This window comes from Cyprinus carpio, chromosome A10, assembly GCF_018340385.1.
Source record: "Cyprinus carpio isolate SPL01 chromosome A10, ASM1834038v1, whole genome shotgun sequence".
Classification (NCBI taxonomy): domain Eukaryota; kingdom Metazoa; phylum Chordata; class Actinopteri; order Cypriniformes; family Cyprinidae; genus Cyprinus; species Cyprinus carpio.
Window position 1 is genome coordinate 11,769,726 of NC_056581.1, and position 15,823 is coordinate 11,785,548.

The window sequence follows — 15,823 nt, forward strand, 5'->3', positions numbered from 1 at the left end:
TCCATCTGTCTGAGAGGCTAGAGAATATGTTGTGTTTCTTGAATTGCTCCTCTCAAAATGCTCTGGGCGCTTCTGTCCTTCTACAAGAAGTGAAGCTTGTTATGAAATAAGTGCTGCTGTCTCGAGTGAATTGATTACTTACTGTATGGCTAATGGTAGAAAGTGGTGTCTCTGATAACACTTATGAAATACTAGACATTTAATTTTGTGCAGAAGCATTATGTCCATTCAAATCTATTGAGGCAACTTCCAAAAACAAATTTATATTCTAAAATTAAAGGCTGGAATACACTACACGACTTTTATTAAAGGCTGGAATACACTACACGACTTTTAAAACAGGACATCATACACTTACTGACTTTATATTAAAGTCACTGACCATATACTTAATGACTGGGGATCATCCACTACCAGACTTTAAAGTTGTTCCGATCACAACAAACTCAAGCAGAAATGTGCACCTTGTTGCTAGGAGACGCATGACAAATGAAAACAATGTGTGTTCTAAAATCAGCTCAAAATATCAAACATGTTTGATATCCTCTGACTGAATGGAAATCTGTCAACTCAAATCTGCAGACTGACTCTGACTTTAGGCAACTAGTGTCAGCTTCTCCAGACTGCAAATCAGGGGAAAACTGGGGCAAATATTGTGTAGTGTATTCCAGCCTTATATTGCATGATTATTGTAGTTAAAAAGGGTTTACGGTAAAATACTGTAGAAGAAATCACACATTGACTTGTCTGAATATATCTATACATTGCTAGACAAAAATTTTAATGTTTTTAAAAGTAGTCTCTTATGTTCAGGTCCATCACAAGGAGGGCATGAGGCCTTGTGCTAAATTGATGTGCGAGGCCCTCTGAAATTTGGGTGGGGGTGGAGGGGTTACTGTAATGAACACGGATTTCTATTGTATTTTCTTGCAATGCTGTGTTCACTGACATGGAAAAAAAAAAAAAAAAACATGGTCACACGCACATGCTAATTTTCATTTTTTTTTTTTCATCATTCATTACTGTTGGTCACTCTTTATGTCTTTCTGTGGGTTTAGCAAATATTAAATGAATGAAATGTATTAAAAAGAACTTGTAACTAAACTCGCTTGAATGAAGTGCTACACACATTTTGGACTTCTGTCTCTGCTTGTTTGCAATGCAAGGGTAAATAAAGAAATGGTTTAATATGTACAGCATTTTGTTAACTCAATAAACACTATACACACACACACACACACACACACACACACACACACACACACACACACACACACATACTGTATATATATATATACCGTGTGTGTGTGTATAGTGTTTATTGAGTTAAGAAAATGCTGTACATATTAAACCATTTCTTTATTTACCCTTATATATATATATATATATAATATATATATATATATCTATATATATATATAAAGAATACCTTTCTATGTTTTTGAAGAGCAGAGTATCTAGCGTTTGTCGTCAGAAAGTACTAATTAAATAGACTGTGCATAGCTTTTCGTCTTTAAAAACATGATATTTTGGCCGAATGACAGAAAAAAACTGAGCGCCCATGTAGCTCCAATAAACTTTATAACATGTAAGTTGATTAAAACATAATGCGATGCAAGTGTCTAATATGATTCTAATATGATGCTCAAAACACGTAGTTGTCTGACATTCACTGGCTACAAATCAACCCCACTTTAGCTTGATTTTGGTAAAATGTTAATATGATGATATATGCAAGTGTCTAACCATAGGCCAGCCTATATAAAGCCACTATATCAACTTTGACATGCAGTATTTTATTATTTTAAAAATGCAGGGTTTTTTTTTTTTTCATTTTCTGAAAAAAGTAGCAGTTTTGAACATATAGACTAGGTTTCCGCCCAACAGTGATAAACTCTACTGCATACTACATTTTTAACAAGCAGAATAATACATCATTACGATACACATATTGTAGTCTGACTATTAGCTTTGACTTTTAGCTATTTAGCTATAATAGTTTTTTGAAAGACAAAAACCTTCAAACTATTGACTTTACATCATCAAGTCAGCTGTCACTTTATTTCCCCCCCTGCAGAGATAGATAGATAGATAGATAGATAGATAGATAGATAGATAGATAGATAGATAGATAGATAGATAGATAGATAGATAGATAGATAGACTGTATATTTTAAGGCCACTTTTTTAGGTTTTTAATTTTTTTTATATTTCTGAATATTTATTAAATATTACTCAAACTGAGTAGTTTAAACAGTCATGTTAACAATTAGAACAAAGTAGTAGTTTAGATTTTCAAAACAAACATCTTAAAAAGTGTGTTTGGTTTTGGTACTTCAATTTTTTCTGTCATCCTCTCTGTCTAGACATCATTTCTTTCAGTCCTCAGAAATATGGGTTATCTGATTTATGATTTTGTGCAACAAAGCTCAATTTTCTCTCTCGAGTGCTCCTTGAACAGTCGTGTTGAACGGCAGAGGCTGTAACCACAAGGCAATCAATGAATGTCGCTCACGCATCGCATTATACTCCACACAATAGCCGCTGATTTGCGCGCAGTTTTTGGCGCTGTACTGCCCGGCGCGAGGACGCGTCTGCTGCTGCTACTATGACAACAGCGCGCGCTTTTTCCAACTTGTGCGTGATCAACAGCCCAGCAGGCTATAAAAGACAATCGAGCAACGGACCCACTGGACGGAGACTTTATTTTCTTATTTTCTTTTCTTTGGGAAGACTGTGTATACTCATACTGTACTGCACTGAGGAACCACAAACACCCTCCATATCTTGGCAGGTTCATTCACAATCGACTTCTCAAAGTTTGGGACAGCGGGTCAGTGAGAGAAAAAGGTGGATTTTCAGTTAGGATATTAAAGGCAATAGGACATAAGAAACGAGAACGATTGAGGGCACCACTAAAGTATACATTTCATTTATTTAATTTTACGCTCATTTCCATGGCGACGGCACGGCGCGGTCATCTATAAGCGCTCTGTCCGCGAGGGATTTTGTTGTCTACCTGGGGAGGAAATCTGGATTAACACATCTGAACTGTAATGGCTAACTAACGCGTTTCTCTTTTGGACTACTGTGAACGGATTTCCAGTCCGCAGATGAAGATGGTTGTGTGTGGATACTGCGCGGCGTCCTGGAGGAGGTGTGTGGTGATGAGTCTCAGACTGCTGTTCCTTCTCCCCGCAGGTCTGCCTGTCCGCAGTCAGGGAGAATCCCAATCCGATAACAAACAGATGGACAATATCACCATCAGACAAGGAGAGACGCTCTTCCTCAGGTAGGCGGTGATGGTTGTGCATTTATCATGCTGTCATGTTCCTGTGTCCTGCGTGAAAAGAGCATCAGAACTGTCAAATGTTTTGCATGTCGGTTCATGACGTTTGTCATCTGATTTTTATCAGTTTATGATATAGGGTAAAATGGCTTAGTTAGTTAAGTCAATATTAGTTAAATGTGCTTGATGTTATTCTTTATTATAAGTTTTGGTGCAAGGACTGGACTCTCAACCCAGTATAATTGAAACCATAAGTTTAAGTGCTACACTATTTTTTAATTGAATTCACAACCTGCAGTTCATTGCACGTTTTCAGCCACTTTGAATTTACTTACTGATGAAGAACATTAAGTTGAAATTATGTTTTTGTGGCAAAATAAATGGACTGAAACAAATGTGTAATTACATAATGACGTGAACATTTGCACAGTGCTGAAAATATTAGAATAAATTATCTTAAAAAGCAGCCAAAATAAAAATAAAAACAAAATAAAAAAATAAAAAAATTGCAAAAAAGTTGCAAAAAATCTTTTTAGAGTTTTTTTTTTACACACATATTTTTAAAGTACAATTTAATTATGGAGTTAAGTAAAATACTTAACTGAGTTATGTAAAATTAGCAAAGGAAATAAGTAAATTTAACATGGCCAGTTAGAGTTTGATGAGTAATCTCTACTTAATTATTTGAAGTTTATTCTGCAATACTGAAGTAGATCTTACTCAGTCACGGTTTGTAAACTTTACTCAAACAATGTAGCACTAAAAAAACATGCTATTACAAACATGCAAGTAAGCAAGAAGACAGCTTGTTATCCTTTTTAAGATAAAATGTCTATTCAGTATTACCCAGATGAACACAGAGACGTCAATACTTGGTACACTATACATTGTGGATAGTGTTTGAGTATGAATGGGTCATTTTGAGTATAAAATGAACTCCAGATGTCACAAAACAGCAAGTTACTAAATCTAACAACAAAAGCAACCATAAAACAGTTTAAATAGAACTCAAAAACAGTGAAAAATGTAACCAGTTATTCATGCCCCAGTGCATGATGGGAACAACTGGATCATAACTTTAATATTTACTTAAATAATCTTTGTAAACATAACAAACAATTCTAAGTAAATATACTTATAAGTTCAAACTTTAATTTCTACAAAATGAGTACTAATAGAATTTACTCTTTTTTCATTCTTGCCTGAACTAAAGTATTTAATGTAGAAATTACATTTGTTTTTCCGTAGTATTTACTACACCACAAAATCTTTATCAGTGAAGACATTAGCCATTTTGTTCTGTTTTCAGATGTAGTGCATTGTCTTTGGTGAGGCCCAGTAGTTCCCAAGCACTTTATGCTCTAAAGGAAACTTCTAAAGGAGTTACTTGTTATGTGAATAATTATTTTAAGCAGTTTGTGTGTGTTTCACTTTTATTAAGTAGCTTATTGTGTTCTGTGTGTTTGTACTTAGCTATAGTTTGTGAATAAAATTGTCCCCCAAAGTGAGGTAAATGTGACAAAACCTCCCTTTGGGCATGTCCTCAATTGGAAACAATATACAAAGCTAAAGAAAAGTGTGTGTACAGTATATGTCAGGTTTTGCCTATATTGGGGGGAACAAATGTCCCCACAGGGAAAATAAAACCTGAATTCAGCTACATTGTGGGGACTAGCTAACAGCTTCAGTGAAGAAAGGAACTTAATGAACATAATAAACAGATTCTTAATGAAATGTTTTGGTTTGATTTAGGGTTAGAGGATAGAGAATATCACTAGTTAAGAGTAAAAACAATAGTGAAAATCAGTGAAAATCCCAATAATGACAGGAAAACATGTCTACTGTATATGTTTGGGCACTTTTGTTGCACACAAAAAGCCAGGATAGTTATTTTGGTGACTAATGTTTTGCATTGTCATATGTCTTAAAGAAGGGACATGAACTAGTAACCTTTAGGATATTCTTATGACTAACAGGATTATGCCAACTTTAATAAAGCTTAACCTCTGTGCAGGGATAGAGAAACTTTCAAATGGAGATGACTGATTGACAGTGTATTTGATATGCAATGTCTGCTGTTTGCTTAGAATATTAAACATTAAGCCAGTGAGGGGGTGCATGATCAAATTGGAAAGATGCATTGAGGAATGGATCTTTAAAAACAATGGTAATCTCTGTTGCACTAGTGAAGACATGCGTGAACAAACTTTTGACAGATGCAAGCATTAAGCCATATAAGCCATGTGCAAAAATATATTAAAACAATCTGAATTGCTGGCCAAATTTTATGGGAAAAAAATTAAAACTGAGGAGAAGCACAGGGTCTGGTATTTCAAAAAGTCCCATTATAATGCTTGCACAGGTGCACACACATGAAGCGTGCACATGCACTTTTCAAACGGCGCACGAACACCGAGCTGAATTCTCCTTTGCATCTCCTTGCATTTTAACATAAAATTATGAAAAAATACCCATCTCGACAGTCGTCCTGGTAAACAGTCCGTTATGTCTTAAAAAAAAATAGGATGTGTATCATTATGTTGGATCTGAGCTGTCAGGTCTTAAAGGGACAGCAGCGTTTAAATACCTGCTGCTGTCATTAATGCTCATCAAACAACAAAACACAGCTCATCTATATTTTATTTATACAGTGAACACTATGCATTGTTATTTTACACTTAATTAATACATTTCTGCACCTGCAGCCCTAAACATTCCCTGAACATTCCTTAAACATTTCCTAAATGTTGCAAATGTGACTGTCTTGATTTTAGTAATATGGCAGTTCATTCTACAGTGAGTTGGAACACATCTTGGTTATTTAATGTAATGTTTGATTAAAAAAACCTAAATAAATACCTAACTAACGAACTAACTAAATAAATAAATATTGTTTCCTGCAGGCATGCTTCCAGCTTCCTGTATTTGAGTGGTAAATTAAACCTGTCTGTAAATATATTGGGTGATTTAAAATTCCGCCAAAGTTATAAACCTCCATTCAGATTGTACAATGGGTGCAGCAGTTTCACTGATGCATTGCCAGTCATTGTGACAGCTGCACAGTTTACACTTATTGGTGTCATCATACCCGACCGCCCAAGGTGATGTTTTCAGTCATATCTCCCCCTCAGGTGAACATTAGCAGAAAACTAACTCTGGCAGTTCCGATTACTCTTAGGCCAAAAACATAAGGGCATTACATTAAAAATAAGATTCATTGCATAAGTCCTCAACGGTAAAGGCTAAATTAAAGCCCTCTTACAGAATTATGTGACAAAAATTGAGGGAGTTTGAGGGCAGTGAGTGGGCATTGAAGTGCCGAACTGTCTGGAGAGGATTATGGGATATTGCAGTTTATTGGCTGGAAGACAATGAAGAGGACTGTTATGGTTTAAAAGGTGAAATTGATGAGCTACAGAAGTACAAAAAAGAAAAGACACAAGTAACAATTAAAATAAACAGCCGCTCATTAACAAATGTGCATATGAGAAAATGTGGTTGTGAGAGGAAACTACAGGTCACAGATGACAGGTCAGTGAGATTTTAGGATGGTTTAAGCAATTAAAATAAAGCAAGTTAATGAGGAATACAACAGAAGCATGAATTCACTGGTGCTGTGAGACTTTAAATGCTAGCTTCAGATGTGCAGTGAGTAAAGCCTGTTTTCCCTTGAGTGTTGTGATTGCCATGTTTGAAAATCTGCTAGGAAAGGGACTAGGATGACAATAACTTCCCTGACAAATGCCTGTTTTGTTTGTTGCAAAAAAATAAATGAACTGTATCATATGAAAAAAGAAAAAGAAAAGAAAATCTACCTAGGGTGTAAACCAGCAATCGAAACGCAAGCCAAACTTGTCGAACTTAATGATTTTCAACACACTGCTTCCTCTCTGGACACAGTTGCCAAACTTGCTATTTTAAAGCTGAGTAGATACGTCCAGCCTACATCAAGAACTCTGATTGAGGAGTAAGATAAGTGGTTTATATTAAAGAATTAGACTGAATTAATCCTGGACCTTGATGTTTAAATGTAGTCACCTTGGTGTGTAGTTTTAGAGTCTATTGGATGGGAAATGCACTCACTTTTCCACTTGTGGTTGTTGAAAGCCCTGTGATTTATTGGTGTGCTGCTTTCATAGCTTGTTAATACCACCGAGAGCTGTTACGAAGGCCTTGTGCTACATACTTGTTGAAACTCAGAGCAGCCAATTTCATCTCTCCCGGCACTGTGAAACAAATGAATTTTAGTAGGTGGTAAAAACATTCGTACCACCATCTCATGACGGCTCCCGGAGAACGCTGCTCTCGTGTTTGCAGGAGGAGTGCCCCTCACTGAGTCTTCTGTGATATTATCTTCCAGTCACTTATTTGTCTGTTGTTGTTGACACCTGATATATCTGCTGTCGTTATCACCAACCTCCAAATGCTGGTGAGAAGCAAATCCCTGCAATTTCTGAAGAGTCCACCAGGTTTAACCTGGATATCAATCCAATATTCTCTCATTCTCTGTGGATTTGTGTTTATTAGGGCTGCATTATTTGGTCAAACAATCATATTTTGATTATTTATGAAGTAAATGCAATTTGAACCGTGATATACGAATCGTTTAACATCTCGTTTTGGGAGTATGTACTTGATGTGTTTTTACTGATTGGATAATAATTCAACCATGAAAAGATCAAATGTGATGAAGCATTTATTATAATTTGTGTTATTTATTTATTTATTTTTACTTTTGCGTATAGTGTGGGAACAATTGCTGTGGGTCCTGTGTTTTCCATGAGGCAGTCGGCTCTGACAGTTTTTGCTGCAACATGAAAATATTTTCAAACAAAGCCATGGCAGAATGAACTGTGCATCTTAAAGTGACGTGTAGCTGAGTATGGTGTCCCATACTCTGAATCTGTGCTCTACATTCATTCCATCCAAGAGCACACACACAGCAGTGAGTAGTGAACACACACACACTGTGAACACACACCTGCCATTTTTGCTGCGGTGCCCGGAGAGCAGTTGGGGGTTTGGTAGTCTCACCTCAGTCATGGTGTTGAGGGTGGAAGAGAGCGCTGTACATTCACTCCCCCCACCTACAATCCCTGCTGGTATCGAGACTTGAACCGAGACCTTTGGGTTCCAAGTCCGACACTCTAACCATTAGGCCACAACTAATGCTGCTTAGGCTGCCATAAGCTACATACATTCCTGAATGAATCAGTATTGTTAATTGATTCAGTTGAATGCATGACACGATTACTTGTCGCCACCATATTGATGCAACTTGCTGATAGTTTCCCATCAGCAACTTATTTTTTTTTCACAAAATGTTAAAATCTAATCTTTCAGTTCATGACACATTTCACTAAAAGCTTTTATTCCATCACTTTTCAGTCTTCACAATGTTATTTCCAACTTTTCAGATTCTAAATAAAAGCTGTAATACACAGTTTTGCATTGACAAACGTGTAGTATATCATCTGTCATAAAATTATATATTAAGACTTTATGCATCGGCTTTATAGCTTCACTTCCTGCCATTACTTTTCCTCACAAATCTCATTTGTGATATCTAGCGATCACATATCCTGACTCCTGCAGAAAGCTCAAAGTTCTCTTGTATATTAACTGAACTGTATAGAACGATCAGATATTTTGCGAATATCTGCAGCAGAGATGGAGAAAAGAATAAACGGGAGAGGTTTGAATGGACTGCTGCTTTGGAAAAAAATAAGCTTCTTGTTGATAAGATTGAGAGGGTGCTAATTTGATTTCACAGCGAGCTGCTCAACGTTATCTGTCTAATTCCACTTTCCTTTACCTTACATCAACATTCTCTTGTCTCTCATTAAAGCCTAATCATTTGAGCCACCATCACAGGGCCAGACAGGAGCATGGGGTGCTGTCAGAGTGAATGACCATCCAGACGATTCAGAGATCCGGGATTAATCAGGATTTTGATATTTCATAATTAATTCGCAATGGCGGAATGGACCTCTACTGTAGTTTGATTTATTTTGTGGCTGAAAGGAGCTTGCATCCAACCCCGGTAAGGGGATGAAAGACTAGAGGCATCTGTTAGCGAGTGCATTAGCGACAGCTGTTTGTCACCCATTCCGGATTGAACCGCCATCCAGGCATAATGACATTGTGGCAGCTCTTTGGCTTGGCCACAAACCAAATGGTCCAACACCTAGCTGTCTCTCAGACCATTTCCTTCCACCAGACTCATTAACCTTTGAGAGGACAGAGAGTGAGAGAAGGAAAAACAAAAACAAGGCAGAAAAACACTGCAGATGTAATCACACTTGGCCTCCGTTTTCCCCTTTTTTTGGAGCATAAATTCACAAAAAGTCTCCTCTTGAACATCTCCATCATCTTTTGCTCTGACTTTCTCTCTATAAATTTGGCCCAGATGATTCATTTCCTGACCACAAAAAAAAGTAGCATTGTGTTTTTGGAGAAATTGCATGTTTTCGATATCCATTACTTGCCTTTGAGAGTAGAGATGGGTCGCTTGTGAAATCAAAATGTGCTAAATTACGCAACCTCAAAATTACAAACTATCAGAGAAATGTCAGGGACTGCATTTTTGTGAATCTTTTTTGTTTTTCACGAAATGGTGGATGGTTAAAAGCATAAATCCATTCTCAGTCCAGAAAATGCTAGATGATGCTGCTAAACAATTATTCTGCAATTTGTGCTTAATTGTAGGGCTGTGTATCGTCAATAATCTCGCGATACAATACGTATCACGATACGGGGGTTGTGATACGATATGTTGTGATATATTGCGATACTGTAAGCCAGACAATATATTGGGATATTTCTTATTTTAGGAAAAATAAAAGAATAAGAAAATCGAAAGTGAAAGTGAACAGCGTGAGCTCTCATTCAAAAGAAATTTAAATACTCCCCATTGATAGCTGCTCCCTGATATATATATATATATATATATATATATATATATATATATATATATATATATATATATATATATATATATATATATATTGCATTTTTGAGAATCAATACAGTATCGCCAAACAAAAAATTTCGATACTCACGTGTATCAATATTTTCTTACACCCATACTTTTTTTACCTGTTCAGATCTGTAGGTCATAAGTTCAAAGATGTTTTTTGTTTTGTTTTGTTTTGTTTTTCTTTCATTTCATGGAACTAAAATTGCTTATTGCATATTTCTTAGCTTTCCCTGCTGACTCCACAAGTCTACAGGGATTCAACTAGTAATCACGTCTGCAATTTACTGTCTCTTTTGCTCTTGATAGCTTGTATATATAGGTATTACATTGACTGTAGGCCATGCTATTTGGTCACTGATAAACCAGTACTGACCAATACTTAAAATTATAAAGTATGTTTGCTGTTGAATCTATTTTGAAGGTCACTTGCCACTGCATTTCATAAGGGCTTTTCACAATGGGGTCCAGAACCCTTCAAGGGGTGCTGGTGGGCCTGTGGAAAAGTTCAGAGAAAATTGTAAAAATAAAATGTTAACATTTACTGATTTTGACTAGGATAAGATAATTTTTTATTAACTATTATGATTCTCTTCAGGTTTATACATCTAAAATTACTTTAACAGTGGGCAGAATAAAAAAGATATGCTGTAAAATTAAGTTTACGTTTTGCAGATAAAATGTTCATTTGTTTTGGGTTCAGTGCAATGACAATTTAAAAAAAAAACAATTATATAATCTATATAATATAACACTTAACATTTTTCTCACATAGTTTAACAGGGTTTTTTTTATCATCTTGTTTTATTTGACAGAAACAATAACTTATCAACAATCAAGCTTATTTTAGGACCATTTCGAAACCACAAAGCTTTTCTGAAATGATTCAGATCCTTGACCAACAACAGACAGCATTACTCAGCACAGGTTGCCAGCACTTCACTTCATTCTTAAAATGCTACCCCGCAGCAAAACACACTCCTTAGACTTGATATTTTGCCCACACAAACCTATTAGAAATTCCTGAATGCTGTTTGCAGTTTACTTTATCACCAAGGCCCAGAACTAAGCAGCTGATACCTGCATCCCTAGAGCTCGTGCTAGTGGGAGAGAGATGTAGGACTCAGCTTTTCAGCCTGTCATTTTTTTCCTGGCAGATTGCGTCAGTGTGGTGAGCAGTTCAGGGCTGGCTAGTGCAGGTGTGTGGGATGGCTCTGGGCATCTGGACTGCAGCCAGAGACTTTAAAGGTGGGACCGGTTTCACTGAATTAGGAGCTTAAAGGTCCAAACTCCGCCTCTGCAGAGCAAGGTTAACAAAATCTGCTCTACTGTGTGAGCATAAACACAGTATGAACACGTAAACATGCAAATGAATGTAAGGAATGTACAGTCCCCTGTAACAAGGGTACAGGGCTAATTTCTGTCACTAAGCATTTTATTGCACACCAGATTTTATATAAAAACCATGATTTATGTTTTTTTTGTTATTTTTTATTTTTATATATATATATATATATATATATATATATATATATATATACAGCTTAGGACAGTGTTCATTATCCATTAAAATCAAGCAAAAGGTTTATTTATTTATTTATTTATTTTTTTTCAGTTCAGGGTTCTGATTGAACGGACAATCACTCACTCATTTGTACTTGTCTGTGTATAGATATAGACTATCATCATTTGCTTCCCTTCATTTGCTTGAATAAAAAGGCTCCTGAGGCTGGGTATTTTTAGTCCCCTGACAGGACTTTGTCTTTTGCACAAAGTGAAGCAATTTGCAAGAAGAATTTCCTTATCTTGTTTATTTCTCTTGGGAGGGTCTGTCATTAAAGCGGCAAGATGTTCACAATCTGTCTTATAAGAGATGAAGAGGGTATTTAATGCATATTATGTCACCGGACTTGCGTTCTGCTTTGCTTTAGGATATTTTTTTTTCTTAGGTTATGCAAATGCACTATTCCGTATAAATTTTGGGGAAAATTGCCTACTCTGGGGGGCCTCTGAGAAATCTAGTCCTAATCAGAATATCAGTGATGGCACAGTCATTTTGAATTTCAACGAATGCTGTAACCAAGGCTAAATTTCTTGAAGTGCTGCCTAATGTATCTTCATTATGGATCTTGACCTTTTATGTATTTAGAGGAAACATAGGCATCAAGCATGATCCCTTCCTTAATTATTTTCTTCCCTTATTTGTATACTTAATATTATGATTGTTTATTTAACTTATTATATTTATATTACGGATATATTTAATCAAATATATGCATACATCTGGAGACATTTGTTAATAATTGTAACTCACACATTGTTTAAAAGAATAATCTTGTTTGTTTAGTGCAAAAAATCTAAAGTTGTAGAAACGTGTCATTCATTCATTTATTCATCTTTCTTTCATTCTTTCTTTCTTTCTTTCTTTCTTTCATTCTTTCTTTCTTTCTTTCTTTCTTTCTTTTTAGCTATAGTTATGGAGCTGAAATATTCAGCTGATCATTTGTAATTTGCTCTTTTTATATACCCAATTATGGTTACAAATAGTTCCATCATATATACATTTTATGTTGAAACAGAGCTGATGATGGAGCCGTGGTCTAGTAGTTAACACACTGAGCTTTAGAGCTGAAAGAGGCAGCACAAGTTCAAATCGGCCTCTTAATCTGTTCCCATTCCCCTGCTTTCTCCTTATCATTTCCTGCCTTCACCATACTCTTCTCTCAATATAGAGTGGCACCTGGCCAAAAAGCAAAAAAACGGCGAAAAAAGATCTGTGGAGGAACACCTGACTTTGTAGTTTCTTGGCGTGAGCTTCTGAGCTGCTATAATTAATTCTGATTTGCTGCACATGTAGAATGATAGACTATTGATTTTGTGTTGATGGCGAGATTGTACATCAACCCTGAGAAGTACTGATCTTCTGTGTCCTGTCAGTCAATCTCTTTACCCCTCACAGTAGCTGCAATTCTGCACTGTTCACCCATTCAGTGCTTTAAACGAGAGTTATGACAAGCTGCTGTGACCTCCTTTAACTTTTAAGTCACTGCTGTCTTTTGACAAGAAAGACGGGTGAGAGAAAAAAAAGGGTTTCTCTTTTTGGTGCTGCAGAACCAAGAATCACAAAGCCTAGTAAGAATGCTCCAAAGAATGTTATGAAGCACTATTTTTTTGATGCCAGGCATGACTTTCTTACGCAGACACACCTGAGAACTCCATGCTGTATTCAAACAGAACCCTTTTCTCAACAAATTGGAGCTTCACACTTTTAAGTCTCCTGGAAACAGTTCACACGACTTAGAATCAATCTTGAATTTCCACATCATAGAAGCCCTCAGGGTTCAAGAGACAAAAATCTCTGTCTATGCCACAATGCTGAGGTGAAGCTCTCTGTGCTCTTTTAATCAGCAAGGACTCCAGGAGAGAGAACTCACATGCCTCCCCCCCCCTGCTTTTATGTCATGTACTAATAATGCAGTAATCAAAAAACCCAAGGAACTTGTGCATGCAGCTTTTCATTCCTGAATGCGTTTCTGAGTAACATAACATAACCATAACATTAACATTATAATGATCCTGGCCAATCAGGGTGTTTATGCATACAGAGCTGCATGTCACCTGCGGTTGATTTCTCTTTGTATGTTTTGTAACTGAAAGATTTAATATTATAAATCAAGGCTTTTTTTTTGGATTTTACAAAGAGTGTGGCATATTTATTGTGTGTATGCAGTGGAAAGTGAGTATGCACTACAAAGAATGGAAAATGTATAACTAGGTAGATACACTAAAAGACTAGTATAGGAAGTACAACAATCAAATATGTATTATTAAATGAACACTAAGTAGTGCTTGCTAACTGGCCAGTAAATGTATGTATTTGTAGTGTAGGTTACTATGCACCAAAACTAGTATGTGTAGCTAGAAAACAGTTTTTTTTATTGATGAAACATTGATAATAATAAATATTTATTTAGCACCAAATCAGCATATAGAATGATTTCTGAAGGGTCATATGACACTGAAGATTAGAGTAATGGCTGCTGAAAAGTAAAAAAAAACAAAACTATCATGCATTACAAAAAATAATGTCCACTACAAAGCTAGATTGTACTAGTAATTAGGCATTAGGTACATAAGGCACATTGCAAAACTAGTGTGATATATAGTAGTAGTATGATACCAAACTAATAGGATTTAAATGTTAAGTTATTCATAATCAGAAAGATTTAATATGAAAATTAGATTTAACCTGTTCAGTCTCAGTAGTGCCAAAGCATCATCAGCTGTATTTAATGGTTAAATACAATCTGTTCACCAATGTGTGTCATTTACACCTGTTTATTGGTGTTGTGACAAAAGGTGATTTCAGAAATCATGTTCTCGCAGAGCCTCCTCTGCAGGATTCATATTAATGAATGTAATTCTGAGCTTCAATGACAGCGGCACTTCATAAACATCACAACAAATCTCTCCTTTACCTCTAACATGGCTTGTTGGCTTATGAATATCACATTTTATTGGTTTTGTCAGTCAGGATTGGCTTTGTCAGTCAAGATTCCACTAGTGCAGTGTAAAATGCAATACCTCACAGGGCTGAGATGTGCTATCTGCTTTAGAGGTTAAGTTTTGATTCTGAAGATGTTTAGTCATTTTATATATTATTTAGTGTGCTGAATGTGATTTAGAAGAAGCTTGACGGTTTCACTGAGATGATATAATGGGTAGGCCTATTATGTCATGGTTTCTGCATTCATTGAGTGAAGGTGAGGATGCTTGAGTTCTCAGGCCTTTTCATAATTTAAAGGCAATTTCAGCTCAACTGAATGTGATTTATAGTACTCAAACCCATTTGAAGTTTTGCTGTTACAACTCTAGACATCAGTAGTGTTGTGCATTAATGTAACAGGTTTTTTAAGGGTTATTGGAGTTGCTGAAGTAGTTTTGAATGATCGTTTTGGAATTTATCATTTTCTGTGAAGACAACGCATGCCCCGATAACAGATTCATCAAAGATTGTTTTGTAGTCAGTGTGCAGATTTGAATTGGAGCATGTCTGCTATCACATGTGAGACACTAGATCAGTGGGTCCAGTGCTGTATGGATGACCTACTTAAAGTGCTGAAATCCAATTAGCCTACACTAATAATCTAGACTTAGTCCTGTGTGGACACCACAGATCTGCAGTGTAAGACGTGTCTGGTTGGCTGAGCAAATTCAAAGCACTATAAAATGAACGAATAAATAACTCCATCAGTGAATGTCACCTTTTATGTGTCAAGCTCTCTTGCCTGTGTGTACCCATCGGTTTTAAATGTTGCACACGGGTGAGCTGCCTCTTGACCTGTAAGATATTATGACACACTCATAAAACTTAAACAGACATAAAGAATGACATTAATTTAATATGCATAGTTTTGTAGCAAGACCAATAGCCCATATCCATGGAAAAATTAACAAATATACATATACATTTATATATGCTATATACATCACAGAATAATAAATGTAAATCTTCTTTGCACTTCTAGCTTTGTTTTATTTTTTACTGTATTTATGAT

The 15,823-nt window shown here is 36.0% G+C and overlaps 1 protein-coding gene across 2 annotated transcripts in view; it reads left to right on the top strand.

The window, feature by feature from the left end:
• Positions 1–15,823, top strand: part of LOC109071267 (neurotrimin-like) — a 259,248-nt gene that overhangs the window by 168,586 nt on the left and 74,839 nt on the right. The window contains exon 2 of one of the 2 annotated variants that reach the window (XM_042765237.1): positions 3,202–3,292. In XM_042765237.1, the coding sequence (XP_042621171.1) occupies positions 3,202–3,292 (91 nt within the window). Of the gene's footprint in view, positions 1–2,386; positions 3,293–15,823 lie in introns of those variants that run through there. The other variant, XM_042765236.1, reaches the window with a different exon arrangement.